The 16,169-nt window shown below is 41.7% G+C and overlaps 1 protein-coding gene across 7 annotated transcripts in view; it reads right to left on the bottom strand.

Moving 5' to 3' along the window:
• LOC116313968 (transcription factor SOX-6-like) overlaps positions 1–16,169 on the bottom strand; it is a 102,085-nt gene that overhangs the window by 11,204 nt on the left and 74,712 nt on the right. For 6 of the 7 annotated variants that reach the window (XM_039615540.1, XM_031731828.2, XM_039615543.1 and 3 more), the window contains 4 exons: positions 15,806–15,885; positions 8,810–8,959; positions 7,485–7,662; positions 5,408–5,604 (listed from right to left, as the gene is read on the bottom strand). In XM_039615540.1, the coding sequence (XP_039471474.1) occupies positions 5,408–5,604; positions 7,485–7,662; positions 8,810–8,959; positions 15,806–15,885 (605 nt within the window). The remainder of the gene's footprint in view (positions 1–5,407; positions 5,605–7,484; positions 7,663–8,809; positions 8,960–15,805; positions 15,886–16,169) is intronic. The other variant, XM_039615542.1, reaches the window with a different exon arrangement.

Raw genomic sequence — 16,169 nt, 5'->3', positions numbered from 1 at the left:
ACCTACGAGGAATGTGTGCAATAAGTTAAAGGGTTCTGAACCATTTGTGGAAAAATACACATAAAGAGTGTACGATTGATATAAAGTATTTTCAAATTAGCATGCTAGGAATGATATAACTTCTTTAGAAACTCAATTTGACTGACGTTGTTTTTGTTCACTGAAATGTGTGTATATTTATTTTTGAGTACTGGATATTCTAGATTGTCCAGTCTCCAAGCCCACCTTTGCATAACTGCTCAAAGATCATCTTACAGCATTTGACTCTACTGGAGTACAGCACAGACTGATGCCCCTTAGCCCATCAGCCAATGTAGAAGTTAAATTATACTAGCACCAGAGACACTAGAAGAGTTCATGTGTCCACATTATTTACATCATTATCTCTCCACAGCATCATCCAAACAGAGTAAAAAGGCTATTTGTGCTTCTTCTAATGTGACCTGTACATTTACCATTTCCTTCACCTCCACTGGAAACATAGAAAAGGAACTGCTCAGAATTCAGTGTGTTTTTTGTACTGTATATCTTGTGAACGTTACTCTGGGGTTTTTTTTTTTTTTAAGGCAACTGAGCAATACTGTAACTAATGTAACTGTGTAGAGCTTCTACATGTTTTCCTACATACTGCAAAGAGACAGATACATGATTTGGGGGTTCATCATGTAATATGTAGGCTAAATAACATGCTAATCTATTACTGTTTTTCTTAACGGCATGTGTTGTGCCTATTCTGATGAAGAAGAAAAAAATCTACATATATATATATATATATATATATATATATATATATATATATATATATATATATATATATATACATATATTTAAGTCTTAAGCGTCACACACACACACACACACACACAAACACACACACACCCACATGGTTATACACAGTGGCTATTTCAGTGAGCTTTGGCAGCCGCAGGCCAGCTGGAAGCAACGTAAGCGTAAGGTGATACTCAACAATGCCACTAACTGGCCAGGCCTCTCGTCTGTACACCAGCTATAATGACATTAACATGGCCAAGGCCAGTGCAGAGCCAGGACACGCACGCACACACACATGCACACACACACACACACACACACACACACACACACACACACACACACACACACACACACACACACACACACACACACAAAAAGGAGTCTAGGATCACTTTCAGCTCATAGCGAAATGTCTGTGTCGCTTATGTTTGAAATGAATGCTGTGGGACAAAAATACACAAACAAAAAGTGAAATACAGACACAACACACACACTTAGACGTCACCGCGACTCTCTTTTGAGTGGAATCAGTGCGGGCAATAAATAGCTCAACATTCAACATTACACTGAGATACCATTCACAGCAGTTGCCTCATTCCCTCCAAGGAAGCTGAATATGTTGTGTTAGTACAGTGTCATAAAACAAAAAAGATTTGGGAAGCGCTTCAAAGTTTCGAAGGGGAGGATTTGAGTAACAAATTTATCCATTGAACTGAAAACTACCAACAAATCCAAGGTAAAGAAAAAGAGCTGGTCTCGCTGCCTCCTGAGGTGGAACGGTTGAGTCACACTTTCAGTATCCAGCAAGTTCCATCCATGAATTGTTTAAGACAGAGCAAAGCTTTTGAGCACTTCAGGAGAAAAAAAAGCACACACAGACGAAAAAAATGTTACGTCCCAATGAAAAAAATTATGCATTCAAAGCAAAGAGAAAGAGTCTTTGAGCTCCTGTTGTTAGGTAACGAATAACAAACTGACAACAAACAGCGAGGCTTGCTGTCGTCCTCGAACCGGAAACAATTACTTTGAGAGTTTCCAAGTGAGCTTTTTATTAGGAAGCATGCAGCTATAAACCAAATTACTGCATTGCTTTGGTTTTGTTCTTCTAAAGTTGGAAAATATAGAGCTTTAGAAACATGGAGGGCTCTCCTTGCAGCGCACTCACCTCAATCTGTTGAGCGTTTCAAAGTGAAATTTGTGCAAAAGTGGTTTATTTCGCTGGACCTGCAGCAGGCAACTCATATTAAATCTTAATAAACAATTTATCAGTATAGGCTGTTGTATAATTTATATTTATGAGTTTCTCAGTGTTTACTAGTATAATGACTTATAAAAAACTGAGGATAAGTAAAGCGGAGATATATTTTGCCAGATTTTGAATGTTTTCTTCCTGAAGATGCAAGGCAAACAAGTCCAAAAAGAAAAAAAAGAATCAAAACAACCTATCCTTGGAGTGCACCAATCATGACCTACTTGGGGTTGGTGGGTTCAAAGTCTCCCCCCCTAAAATATTAATGAGTTCTGCTCCTCCTCATTCTCCTTGTAAGCAACATGGGATCAATTGCACAGCAGAATTGGTCTAATCATGTTCCGTATTTTACTTAATGTTTGATCCTCAGAATTTATGATTGGTTGATCAGACCGATTGAAGATGTTTTGGAATATGAATTTCCCCCTGGATCTTGGTACAAAGGCCCTGTCTCCTTTCGCCCAAGGGAAAGAGATGAGCTGGGCAAGAGGTGAGTGTGGACAGGGGAATTCTCTGAGAAAAGGCCTTTAATTGGGCTAAAACCCTGAGGCCGGGATCGCCCCTCCAGGGCAAGTGGAGAGCTGAACTCCATTAAACACACATATACACGCACGCATGCACGCACACACTTACACATACACACTAATCATCTCTCCTCTTAAAAAAAAACACCCACTCAGTCAAGGCAGGCACACTAACACGCCAAAACCATCACTTGTCATTGGCCCAGCTGCTCCCTCTTCAAAGCTGTTGGCTTCTGGGTGGCCGTGGAGATGAGAGGAGAGAAAAGAAGTTCTCAAGAGCTGCAGCCCGAGCCAAATGACACCAAATATCATCCATGAATATTCTTCAGACTCATGTACGAGCTGAGAAGAAACCTTGAACTCTGAGCCAATGAAATAGTAGAGAAAATGTGACACAGGAGCAAAGAGTTTGCAGACCCACAGAGGTGTGTGTCTGTGTTTTCAAGTTTGTGTTAAGGAGCAGAAGAGAATACTTAATGGATCCTAATAGCTAGTAGGGAGCAATACAAAATATTGTCCAGTTCCTCCTTACCACCTTGTCTTTCAGGCTGTTGCTGGCAGTTTAAGAAGACAGGTTCACATCTTTTAGTGAATGAAAAAATACAACAAATTTAAAAGTGTGTCTGTTCGTGTTGCACCATGAGTGATGTTATGTGCATTGTTAGTAATCTCCATTGGTGGCAAGGTATCAGTATGTTGTTCACGTGTTCTGGATAGTTAATAAACAGTATTTGAACCCAGAGTCACTGTTCTAGGAAAATAACTCTTAGATTCTTCCAATATGATTTAACAAGACTACTAAGCTTTAATTGTATTTAAACATAAATTGACTCACAAATTGCCCTTTTTCTAATCATTTTTGAGTTTTACTTTATGATGTTGTAGAGTTTTTGATTCCTATTTTGATTTTAAGCCAATGTATTCCTAGGGCTGGTCCTAAGCCCGGATACATGGGGAGGAGATCCGGCGTAAAATCTTTGCCAAATCAAACATGCAGATGATTAAGAATGAGATTTCCATACTGGGTCGGTCAGGGCCTGGTTAACAACAAGTGCCTCAAGTGTTGTTCGCCAACACGGTGCCAGAGGAAACCGCTACTGTTGGCCCAAGACAAAGAAAGAGGAAAGGGGGAAGGCATGTTAGGAGGCAGTGAGAGACAAGGAAAAGCAGGAGGTGTAAGGATAGCTGGCAGTGGATTTAACCAATGGAATGGAAATGGCTCTTGTGAACATGTATATCAAGAAGAGGGCAGAGCATTACAAGAGTAGAAGAATGTGCACACAGGTGGGACAACATGCTATGCAGAAGAGATGCAAGAGATAGCAGAATGCAATGTGTTGGCAGGGTAGAAAGTAGCTAGACACCGTTGGATGGTAGTTTGCAGGATTACTTTGGAAATCAAGAAATGCAAGGAATTTTAACCAGACTGCTCAACACAATCTTTTAAATATACTTATTTGGCCCTTTTGGACAGATACAGTGAAGACTGACAAGAAAACGGAGGGAAAGACATGCGGCAAAGGGCTGTAGGTCGGATTCCAACCCGGGCCAGCCACTCTCAGGCATCCAGCATATGCCCACCTGTTCATCCAACTGAGCTAAAACAGCACCCAGCTTAACACAATCTTGAAGAGTCAGAAGATGCCTTGGAAATAGAGAAGAAGTGTACTTGACAGATGATGTAAGGGGTGGAAGGGTGGAATATGATGTTTGCAGATGATAGTGTGATCTGTAGTGAGAATAGGGAGCAGGTGGAAGAGCCTTAGAAGAGAAGAGGACTGAAAGTCATTAGAAGCAAGACAGAATATATTAGTGAATGAAATGGAGAAACACGAAGTGATAAGGTGAACATGCAAGGAGTGCAGATAGTGAAGGTAGATGGGTTTAAATACCTGAGGTCAACCACCCAGGCAGGGTGGAGTGGGTGGAGACGAGTGTCAGGGGTGATTTGTGACAGAAGGATAGCAGCAAGAGTGACAAGTAAGATTTACAAGATGGTAGTGAGGCCTGCTATGATGTACGGTTTGGAGACAGTGGCACTGACAAAAAGCCACGAGGCCGAGCAGCAGGTTTAAGATCCTAAGATTTTCACTGGGACTGAACAGGATGGAAAGGATTTAGAAATGAGTAAATCAGAGGGACAACTCAGGTTGGAAGACAAAGTAAGAGAGGCAAGGCTGAGATTGTTTCAACATATGCAGACGAGGGACCGTGGGTATATTGGACAAAGGATGTTGAATATGGAACGGTCATACAGGAAGAAAGAGGAAGACCACAGAGAAGATTCATGAATTCATGAAGGAGGTAATGAGGGTTGGTGTGACAGAAGAGGATGTCAGAGATAGGGTGAGATGGAGTCCCATACTCTACTCTATGTCCTTGGTAAATCATTTGTTGATGCTTGTAGTTGTGCTGCTTGTGGTTTCTGTGTGGTCCTTGTTTCCAGTTTGTTTGTAGTCTTGATTCCTATTTTGTTTATTTCATTTATTGCATTAGCCAAAGACCGCTTTGGTCTTTTTGGTTTTTTGATTTATATTTGTGTTGAATTAACAGTGCTGATTTTATAACCTCAAAATCTGAAAAGGTACGACTGGAATTGTAGCCAAAAGTATTGAGTACTGAAAAAGAACTGAAAAGTTTATTTAGTTATTTAGCAAATCTTTATGTTATTTATTTGACGGTATTCTAGGACCAGAAATTCCTTTATTCCTTTATTCCAGGAGCCAAAAATCCTTCTTTAGAAGAAAAGTAATCGCTATGAAAACTGCATTCAGTTCATGTAACTCTTTCAGACCTTATCAGTAAAAAGTGTGTGTGCATCCTCTTATGCATCCAGATGTGACCTGCCTGTCCTTCTAACCTTGTTGCCGTTGTTGAGGTTCATGCTGCTGAGGGCAGATAGCTTTGCTTCCAGACTCTGGTGTCCTGGCTGCTGCTGCTGTTGGTGGAGCTGCTCCCTCTGGATCTGCTCCCTCATGCTCCTGGCCTCTTGGATGGCCTTCATCACTGCATCCTGGTCCCCAAACAGTGCTGTGGAGTTGAGACTGGACAAGATGTCTGCAGATGGAGAACAGACGAGAGACAGCCATATGTCACTTTGACTGGCAATACAGCAGTGGGGACATGTTTGGGTAGCATAAAAATGAATTGCACACATTTAATACTATTCTGGCTCTGATGTGAATAACCACTGAAAAGAAAAGGTTATGTTCTTTTTTTGACACTTTGTGTAGGGAAAAGGATTTGCAATCACGCATACATAAATAAACAGAAAACCTTTGTGAATATATCATGTGTACAAATGTACTGGCCTACCTACAAATTGCCAACAAGAGCTGCTCAGTCATGGAACTCCATGCCGTGAAGTTCCCAGCTCACAGATTTTGTGCTGACGTTAATGTCAGAGGAGGTTTGGAGCTCTGCAGTTATTGAGCAGGCACCCAAAAACCCAGATCTGTAATTTTACATGGTCTGCCACTTTGTGGCTGACTTGCTGTGGTTCCTAAACACTAGCACTTTGCAATCATACCACTTATAGTTGATCGTCGAGTATCTAGGACTGAAAAAATTTCACAAACTGGCTTGTTGCAACGGTGGCATCTTACACACATTACCACATGTGGCTAGGAGCTTGACTCTATACACCTGTGGAAATGGGACTGAAAAGACCTGAATTCAAAGATTAAGAGTTGTGACCCAAGACTTTTGTTCTTATAGTGCGTTCATATTTGATCTGTGCTATTACCCAGTGCTACAAATTTCTATTTGAACAAACCAGGCCAAACTTTTTAGAACTCAGTTTAGTGCTTTTACTTTATTTAGTAAGAGTCTCCTGATACTAGAAAAGAAAGTGTAAGTCCTTATAGTCAAACGTTCAGAAAGGCTGAATACAAATTCCCATTAAATAACATTTCAACTGTATAAACATGAGATTTCCAATCTTATATCAGCTCCAAGTGTTGTTCAAGTTTTGTTCCAGGCCATTTGTGTCAAAACATGACTGAGCCTCCTCCCCCTTGTTTATGCACCACGCTTCACACTTTTGAAGCCGATGCACATTTGAAGAATAAGGGGAAATAAATAAATAAAAGGATGCAAAGTTTCCGTCGCCCTCCTCATTTAATTAGCAGACAAGTAGGAAGCACTGTATGCTTGGGTGGCCGTTAAAATGGGCAAAAATAACTTTGCAGGAACACAAGCGTCGCGTCCTCAAAGCCACTCCAGACGAGCTGGTGAAATTGTTTTCTGGGGGGATATAATGAGAGGCTTTAGATTGGCCTTAATAACAGATAGCAGAGGTAGGGGCATAAAAGGTCTAGCGCGGGCAGACAATGATGTGAGGAAGCTCTTAAAAACCAAATAACGTGTGCTGGGTTTCACTGCTTCCGCTGCCAGGGTTTTCATTGGGGCTAAATACAGGGCTTTGGACTCCTGTAAAATACAAATACACACACAAAACGCACACACACACACATACACAGGTCTCCTCATGGGGTTTAGGTGTCTGCAGTCTATCAGGCACATGCGATGCTTCTTGGTTTGTCTGTGGGTGGCTGTGGGAGTGGGAGGTGTTTGGGTGGGTGATGTTTTTGTTTTTCCGGCTAAGTTGAAGGCAAGGCTTTTGTTTTTTGCTCGACGTGTTTGCTTTGGGCGGATGTACACTGCAGATGTGAGCGATACATTCGTGCACAAATGCATATTAGTGTTGGTTTGTGTGTGAAAGAGAATGCATGAGCAAAAGTACATCAGTGTTTCGCCTCAGCGTTTTTTCTTTGCAGCATTTACTCTGTGTCATTCTAATTGTAGATGAGTGTAAGGATAGTGTTAATGAATGTTAATGAAACGTAGCAGTGCTAGTAGACTGGGTGGCCCACCCCAGCTAGCCAGTGGTAAATGGTACTCTGGTGTTAAAGTGCATGTTAGTGTTTGTTACCTACCCAGGGAGGTGTTCCGGCCCATGCTGGGAATAGGGCTGGGGATGCGGCCTTTGCCCATGCCTGTAGGGCTGGTCTTGTTTCCAGAGAACAGGCTCTGTGTTGGGGATGTCGGGGAGCGAAGAGGTTCAGCTGTCTTGGGTCTAGCTGAGAGGTTCAGTGGCTGTGTGGATCCTTCCTCCTGTTAGTGAAACAGGTGCAGCAACCATTTATACAAAGCCCTTCCAACAGGAGCTAAATTACCAAATGAAGGGTTAATAAAAAGGCTATAAAATAAGAGTTAGAAACTGATATAAAGATGAGCAAACCTGCTGATGTTGTGCAGTGTTACTTGTAGAGCCTTTGGTGATCCTTAAGTTTTTGGCCTTTAATAAATGAATTCTACCGATCAGCTCTTTAAGCCTCCTTACTGTATATAAACAATGGCACATTTGTTTGTGTGATTTCTTATTTCTGATCAGATCTTCATGACCACACTAATCCACATAAAGAATTCTTGGAAATGGAAAAATAGTAGCATAAAGTAAACTTCAGCACGCCAGCACAGTCTGACTGCGGCTCTTGTGTTGGCAGAAAACATTTAATGAACGTGGCTCTAATTTGGAGTTGAGCCGCAGCTGAGGAAGTTTTGAGAGGGGAAGGAGCACAGAACGAGCTTTTCCATGGGGAAAGGGGGTACGTTAGGATGCGGGTGGCGTGCTGAGGGTGGGATGAGTATGCGTGGGGTTTACTGTGGAGGATGAGGAGTTTGGAGGGCACGGCACTACTGTTTGAGTGCGGTGAGCTCTGACGCCGGTCTATTGTGACGCCGGTTGCAGCTGTGCCCCACACACACACATGGCTTCCATTACTGCCTCGTCACCGAGTAAAGATCAGGCGTACGCTGCCAAACAGCAGCCAGCGCCAGTGTCAGCTTGTGAGTGCGCATGTGTTTGTGTGTGCATCAGCCTGTGACATTTAAATAAGCTGTTTCTAATTGACAGTGAAGAACACAGGGGCCAATGTGCAGCTCATTGTTTCAACAAATTCCATATTTCCAGCTTTCACTTTTACTTGCAGTGACCATCAACATTATTATTACAACATTTGGAGTCCACTTTGTACTTCTTCTATTATGTTGTCTGCTAATTTATCACCATATTTTCCTGCACATACCCATAACATGAAGAGTCTAATTCACTATTGTAGCAAAAGTCAGCAAAGCCATTCACACACATTTAAATATAACATCATCAAGAGAACACACAAGAAGCTCTCGGTACATCTAGACTGGCTCCATTCTCTTGGCAGGGCGCACTCATTTAACAACATTTGAACAAAGTACCTACCTTAATCTGAGAGACAGGGCTGGATGCTCGCTTCTCGCTCTTGAGGGTGGAGGGAGAAAGGGGACTGGAGGAGTTGGGAGCTTGTGGGAGGGGAGCCATCTTGGCTCCTGGTGAGATCTGCATGCTTGCCAGCTGGGCGGCATACAGCTGCTGCAAAAAAAGGGAAGAAACCAGCAAAACCGACAGGCTATTAACATCGCGCGCCAGCAGCTAGTCAGTGGCTTTCCTCTTTCATTCTCTCTCCTCTTTTCTTTTTCATGCACACACACACACACACACACACACACACACACACACACACACACACACACACACACACACACACACACACCCTTGATCCTGTCAATTTTATTTATTTATTTATTTATTTTGGTTTATCCTTTCCCTGGTACTGGCTGCATCTTTTGAGCCAAAGACACACTGTACTTAGATGGAAACAGGCACACACACACACACACACACACACACACCCCCACACACATCTACATCTGAAGTTGACAAGAGCATCCCACACAAATGTAAGATTTGTTTGAGGTATTATTTATCAAGGAGGGATTCCAGCAAATTATTTTTTTATGCTAGATTATCTACAGTACTTTTCTGACAGTTATTTTTTCAACAGATGTTTGGAGCAGCTTGCACAAAGATCAGCATCTTGAAGCTTTTGAATAGGAAAATGGTACCTATTATGAAGCTAGGTTTAATAGCCTTGCTTCAGTTTTACTTGTAATAAAAGGTTGGTATTGTCCTGATGTTTTAATGTTAAGTCTTGGCTATCTTAGCAGAGACATAATTTTAAATGGTAAAAGTGAAATAATGTAAAATTAGATTAGGAATATTATATTAGGAACTGCTTCATGGGTCTAAATAATCTTGTCACCTCTGGTTTGTCCTTGCATTAATGCTTCAGGCAATTTCTTTACTTACTTTAATCCAAAGCAAGACAACAGTGGATAGTCAGATTTAAGCAGGTGTTCATAGTTTACACCTTGGACCAGTGATTCAATTGAAAAAATGCTTAGAAATAGCAGAGAAATAAAAAAGAAAACCCTCAAAGTATAAGCCGTTAGTGTTGGATGAAAACATTAAATGACAAAGGGGAAAAAAGGAGAACTGACTTTTCATCCAAGGTACTTAGCAAAAATCAAAGAGTCAAATACTCGGCCCACAGTCCAGGGTCTTCTAAATCAAAGCTAGCTGGCCAGACAAACCACTGCCTGAAACCACTGTCAGCCCCTGTCTAAATGCATTGGAGTGTGAGTGCTGGAGTATCAAAGAGCCTGTCCTCAGGAAAACCACCCAGACGTGGCTGGCCTTCAGTAGATTCCCTCCTTTCTTTCTGACTTTTTTTCTCTTTTTTGCTTTCCTCTCATTTTTCATTACTCTCACCTCATCTGTACTCCTCCCTCCATCTACAGTTCTGTCTTTATTTTGTCCCGCTTTCTTTTGATCTCCCTTTGACTCTCTCCACTTGTCTTCTGACTCTTAGTTTAGGTCCAGAAATCATTCGTCATATCTTTCAACCCCATCTCCAGCTCTGTTTTTTTCCCTTTCTTTCTCTGTTTTTACGTTCTGCCCCCTCAGCCTAAATGACCCCCAGTGTTGTGAGATCTGATTTCCCTTCAGTCAAAACTGCAAAGCCTCCCGGGACCAGAGATCCAAAGTAAAGAAAGCACAATGGAGAAAGAGAGAGAAGGACAGAGTTTTGCACCGCAGACACACGAGACCACCGTCGCTTCACCGCCAAAGCGCCAGGCTCAGCAGTTGGGGCCAGAGAAATTGGCTGGCCCTCTCTCCACTTCTCTCAGAGCGATATTAAACACAAACAGAAGGGGCCTCGCCGCTGAAACAAAGCCCTGATGTCACGCCGCTTATTTTCCTTGGAAGGTACCGGGAGTGCTCGGTCCAACCCCTGGCGATATGAGATCCCTGTAAGAATGTGCCTTGAATGACTGGTGGTGAGGCCTCTCGCGTCAATCAAGCCGACCACAGAGTTACTTCTGGTGATGCCTGATATTCTTACAGCTCTAAGGGGAGCAGGGGCTGGGGAAGACACATGAGTCCTTGAGGTAAAACACACAGTTAGGATCTCACACCCATGTCTGCACAAACACACACGCAGTGCTTTTTTTTTCGCAAACACACCCACAGCTTTTGTGCTGCGAGCAGCGATTCTGTCAACGGTTACAAATATGAGGAGGGAACTGTTGAACAAACAACAGACTGACAATAAGAGCTTTTACCTGATTTTTTTTTCTCTGCTTCTTCAAGACACTCAGAGATTGATTGTGGACTGGGGAAACCAATCTGCAGCGTAAACAACACCAACCAGAGTTCCTGCCATTCAGCCAACTCCCGAGGGAAGACAATGCTGCAATTTCCTAAATTGCAAATTGACAAAGAGGGCTTCGAAGTGTGTCTCAGCTCTCCAGACTATTTGACTTTGGATATCAGTGCCCATTTGACTAAAATCCAAATGATTAGTCATTTTTGACACACGTGATTATTAGCATTTTTGCTTTCTGTTGTTTCTTTTTTTTGGGGGAGGGGGGGGGACTACATCACTGTAATCCTTTAGAAAACAAAGAGGAGGTGATGATGTTGTGGTCTGGGTGTCTGCACCTCTGTTTGGACTATTAGATCGTAGTGCACCAGCAGCCTCCTCCGTGCTCAGACTGCTCTGTCCCATTAGGGCTGAGTGGAGACTCCCTTCAGCTGGCCTCTTTTAGTGTCCAGCTGCTATCGATCTCAGGAGTGCACAACACAAATGAGGTTTTGTCTTTTTTCAGCAGGTTCCGGGGGGGGGGGGCAACGAGAAGGAAGAAGAGCATGAAGTGGATTGACTGTCAGTGAGTCGGCCCGGACAGAGGGCAGATTCTAAATATTGCACTTTTGTGTTAAAAAGATAGTACGACAAATGGAAAGAGAGACAGGCTGCATAAAGACCTCTGGTTCTCGGTTTTATCAGTCAGTATCAAACATTTTTCTCAGTGTATGACACAGAAGGTCATTCATGCTTTATGTACAGTGTGTTGGCAGTCAGGCAGAAATCATTACCAGGGGCCACATTAAGTTTCCTCACCTTTGTCTCCGTGCCTAACACTCACTAAGCATGGAGATACAAAGTGAGAGATGTCTTATGATTTCAGCAAGAATGTCTGCTAAGCAACTGTATTTCCCTCGCATTAGCGGCGCACAAAGAGGGCCTTTCTTCAGCAGAAATCTACTGTTGTGAAGGGTCTATTGCAACGCTCTGGAAACAATTGGATGGATCAAGTTCCCACGCCAATAGTGGAACATTTGTGCTATCAGAATTGGTAGGTCAGTTCATGATGGGTCAAGGCTTGCTTAACAGCCTTTCCCAGACAGCTTAGTAATGCAGATTTAGATGACTTATAAAGGTGTATAGACATAGATATACAATATAAAACTTTTCAGACGGCGCTTTCTGACAGTATGATGACTTTTCCTGTGTGAAATTATTCTCTCTGACCTTCAGTGCCAGCCAGCTGTTTGAATGAGAGCTACAGGGCTCAACTTTGAAACATCTGGAGCAGTCTTACTACAACATCTGTCTATCCTGAACTGAGCATCGATTTGGCATTACAAATGTTTGATGCCAGCTGGTGTGTTTTGACTACAGTATGTAGCAGACGAGGTTGATAACACAGAACAAATATAATATAATTGTCTGTTTATAATGCTAACACGATAATGCACAGTTTCCCTTTTTCACAGTTAAAGCTGCATCCAGACTAGAACTGATTTGCCCATCGTGCAGTACTTTAAACCTGGCAGCTGCTATCTGGCTACCCAGGTGACCCTCTAATGTATTTACTACAAGGTCACATGTTGATTAGTGATATCCTGCGTTTTCAGTGGTGGTTGCTTCAGTCGCTTGCCTGCAAGTTGAGAAAAGTTTATCTCTGGTCCCGCTCATTTCGCTGTGCCAGTGGTTATCTGTAGCCACTGTAGAGAAGTGCCATTCGGTTTGTATAGTCTCTGGTTGCTACGTCACTCCTGCAACTTTACTGAGACTATCTAAAATTAATAGAATGGGTAAGGCCTCAGTTTGTGGCCTGTCAAGACATCACATCAATTTTACAGTAAATGTAAAATTGATGTGATGTGAAAGAGTAAAAGTAACTACTGTAACCAAAGATACATTCAGATTTTTATATCCATACAGATTTTTTATGTATGCATCATCATCATCATCATAGGTGATGTTTGCAGTAACAGCTGCTCAAATGCAAATATGGATCGATCACAACAGGACAGATGAGCAACAAAATGTGTCAGCTGTCACTGCTGGATGATCGTATGTTCACTGCATATTGAAATATTGAAAGCAATATGCTGCAATGTTGGGAAGAGCACCAGAAAGCTGCAGTTTATATACTGAATGCTAATACTGCAAATACACCCAGGCCTTGTAAAAACACTAACTGATATCATCACACTACGCAGGTCTTTTTGTACATTCTGCCGCCCACATTACTGCGCCGTGTCACAAAAGGTGCACCTTAAACATTTTATTGATGCAAATGAACTAACTAACTAGACAAGTACCATTATTAAATCTCATCATCAGGATTTCTTTTGACATTATTGTCAAAACAATATTCAAATATGCTGGAAACCAGCACTCCATCTCCTAAAAAATTCCTCAAATAATAGTTTTTTTTCCCAGCCTAAATACTTCCTCGGTCTCGCTGCTTTTTTGCATTTTTTCTTGGCAGTCTCTGACTTGTTTTCAACCGATGCCTTGATGAGAAACTTCCTCTTTCATTCAGGTTGCTCTCTCTGCCTCTTATTCTCTGTGTCTCAGGCAGTGTTTAAACGTGAATGAGTTTGCGTCTCTGACATCACTCATCCTCTTACCTCTCACTCACCGTACAGCTCTTTTGATAATTTCAAAGCCAGGAGTGGAGCCAGGAGGCTCCGATCCCCTCAGCGCAGCACGGCGCTTTGCTAAGTCAATAGCGGCTAATGAGTGCCTCGATAAGCGAAAACCACAATACAAATTGAATAAACTGAGATAAGGATTCTTGTTATATCCAAAAGGCACGCTATGGTAACAACTGACATGATGAAGCAGTATTGTTTGCCAGTGAAAAAGCTCGTGAGGGCTTTTGTTTTTTCAGCTGACGGTAGGTAAAGCAGGAAGTGTTGATGATGTGTGATGTTATGTTGTGAAATTCCAAAGCATCTTTAGGGAGTCGAGGTTTTCTTCGTTTTTATTTCACTGATTTGCCCCCTCCCCTGGAAATGTGCTCTGTGATAACCATTATGGATAAGTGCTATTCTCAAAGCACATGTGTCAAGCAATAAAATATTTGATGAATTGTGTGGGCCAGGTGTTGTGCTGTTGGGTTGGAATTCCTCTGTGATTCATCATAACAGCTTTTGTCTGACACAGCTGACAAGCAGCGGATAAGAGGGCTAGCATTTTGGCAACCTATGGAGCATCATCTTCAACCAATGTGTCACGTTGCTTTATTGAAAAAAAAATCAAATGTACAGGAACTCTATTAAAAGTATGAAGAAAGCTTCTGTTTGTATTTCAAGTTCTTTTACAATAATTATTTGAGCTTGTATGGAATTTTTTTGAGGTAGTTGCAAATATTTTAGAGAATAAAAAAGGTGGGAATAATGGTTAGGTTTATGAAAAAGCAAAATCAGAAAACAAATAATGGCAGCAGACAAATTACTGTGGTTGGAGGTAATTCGCTTGCTTCATTTTTGTGTTTTTAAGGTCAGGACCTACAAGCTGCACAGAGGACACCTCCAAGTGTGGCATTTCTCTCTTTCTCTCAGTTCTTTTGATAACAGTAGACCTTCTGTCTGCTTATTTAACTATGCAGCCATTGTACGTGTAGTTATCACTTCACATGCAAAGCATCTAGTTCTTTTCTATATTGTAGCTGTTGCCAGAGGCTCTTCCAAGGTTAGGTCTACCAGACACTCAACAAGTTGCACAATAGCCTTGGCTTCTTACTCATGACGTGCAAAACAGAAAAGACTTCGAGCTAGATATAGATTAATAGACTGCTGTGTTCTCTAAAGTTTTTATTTTAATCAACATGTCATGTTATATTTTTTTCTCATTTGGAGTCTTTTTTAAATTTATCTTAAACTTTTGGTGTTTTTCTTCCTGTTCTTTATTCATTCTCATTAGACCCTCTCCTGGGGTAAAAGAGAAAACATACACAAACAAGGCAGAGGTCATTCAATACACATCAAAAGTGCATAAATGATTTACATATTTCACTCAAAAACAGTCTGAATACCACTAGCCCCATTTCTAACCCATCCTAAGTAACAGCAAATAGATTCATCTAAACTACTCAACTAGTTCAATTTTTGCTCTCATCTCAGCTGCTGCTTATGTATGTACCTGTCAGTCACCACTCTGGTATGTTCCCATAAATGGTGAACAAACAGTCACCCTTTTTTCTTTGTCTTATTTTCCAGACGTCATACTTCTGCTGCAGTTGTTTAATTGATTTTAATGCATTCACTTGAAGAATAGACATAGACTCTGTTCAATGACAGAATTAAAAGAATTATTAGTGGCACTATGAAAAAATATACAGCACAAGTTGTACAAAACATTCTAATTAGGTCACGTCAGGTAAAGTCAAATCTTTGACAGCAAAGGCAATAAGATGTTTGAGTCATCGCCAAGCGTGCAGGAGGTTTCACATAATAATACTATTATTAACTGAATCCAGGTGAAAATGAAGCATATCTCACAGAAAAACAGTCACACCCACCAACTTCCACACCCTTACTTTTCATCACTTCATTGTCAGACAGCCTGTTTCTGGTCTTGTTTCAGGCATGTGATCATTTTGTTCTGGTAAGCCATTACTCACACGTTTTACACAGTTTTAATTTAGAGGAAAATATCTCTATATATTCCAAGTACTATTAAATCACATACACACACATTTTTGCTTGTTTGTTTTGATGAAGGTGTTTGCATCTTACCTGTAGTTGCAACGGGCTGAGTCCAGACGCTGCTGCAGCTGCCATTGCAGATGGAATGAACTGCATTGGGTAATTCTCACCTGTTGAATAACCAAAACAACACATATTGTAGAGCGAGGTCGTGGGGGGGTGTACTGCACAAGAACTAACCTGCTCTTTACCTTCAGTTAGGCCTCTCTGTCTCTTTCGCTCTGTCTCGCTCTTTGTCTCCTTCCTTACTCTTCTCATGTTTTTATTCATGCCAAATGAACCATGAAGGGTCACAGAAATTTTATTCAAAGGTTATTAACGCTTGCTGTCGGCACACTCGAGTGCTTGAGACCAGGGCGAGCAGAGTTCAAGTCCAGAGCTTCCTCATTGTGAT

The sequence above is a fragment of the Oreochromis aureus genome, linkage group 7 (assembly GCF_013358895.1).
Source record: "Oreochromis aureus strain Israel breed Guangdong linkage group 7, ZZ_aureus, whole genome shotgun sequence".
Lineage (NCBI taxonomy): Eukaryota > Metazoa > Chordata > Actinopteri > Cichliformes > Cichlidae > Oreochromis > Oreochromis aureus.
This window is presented reverse-complemented; position numbering and strand designations above follow the sequence as displayed.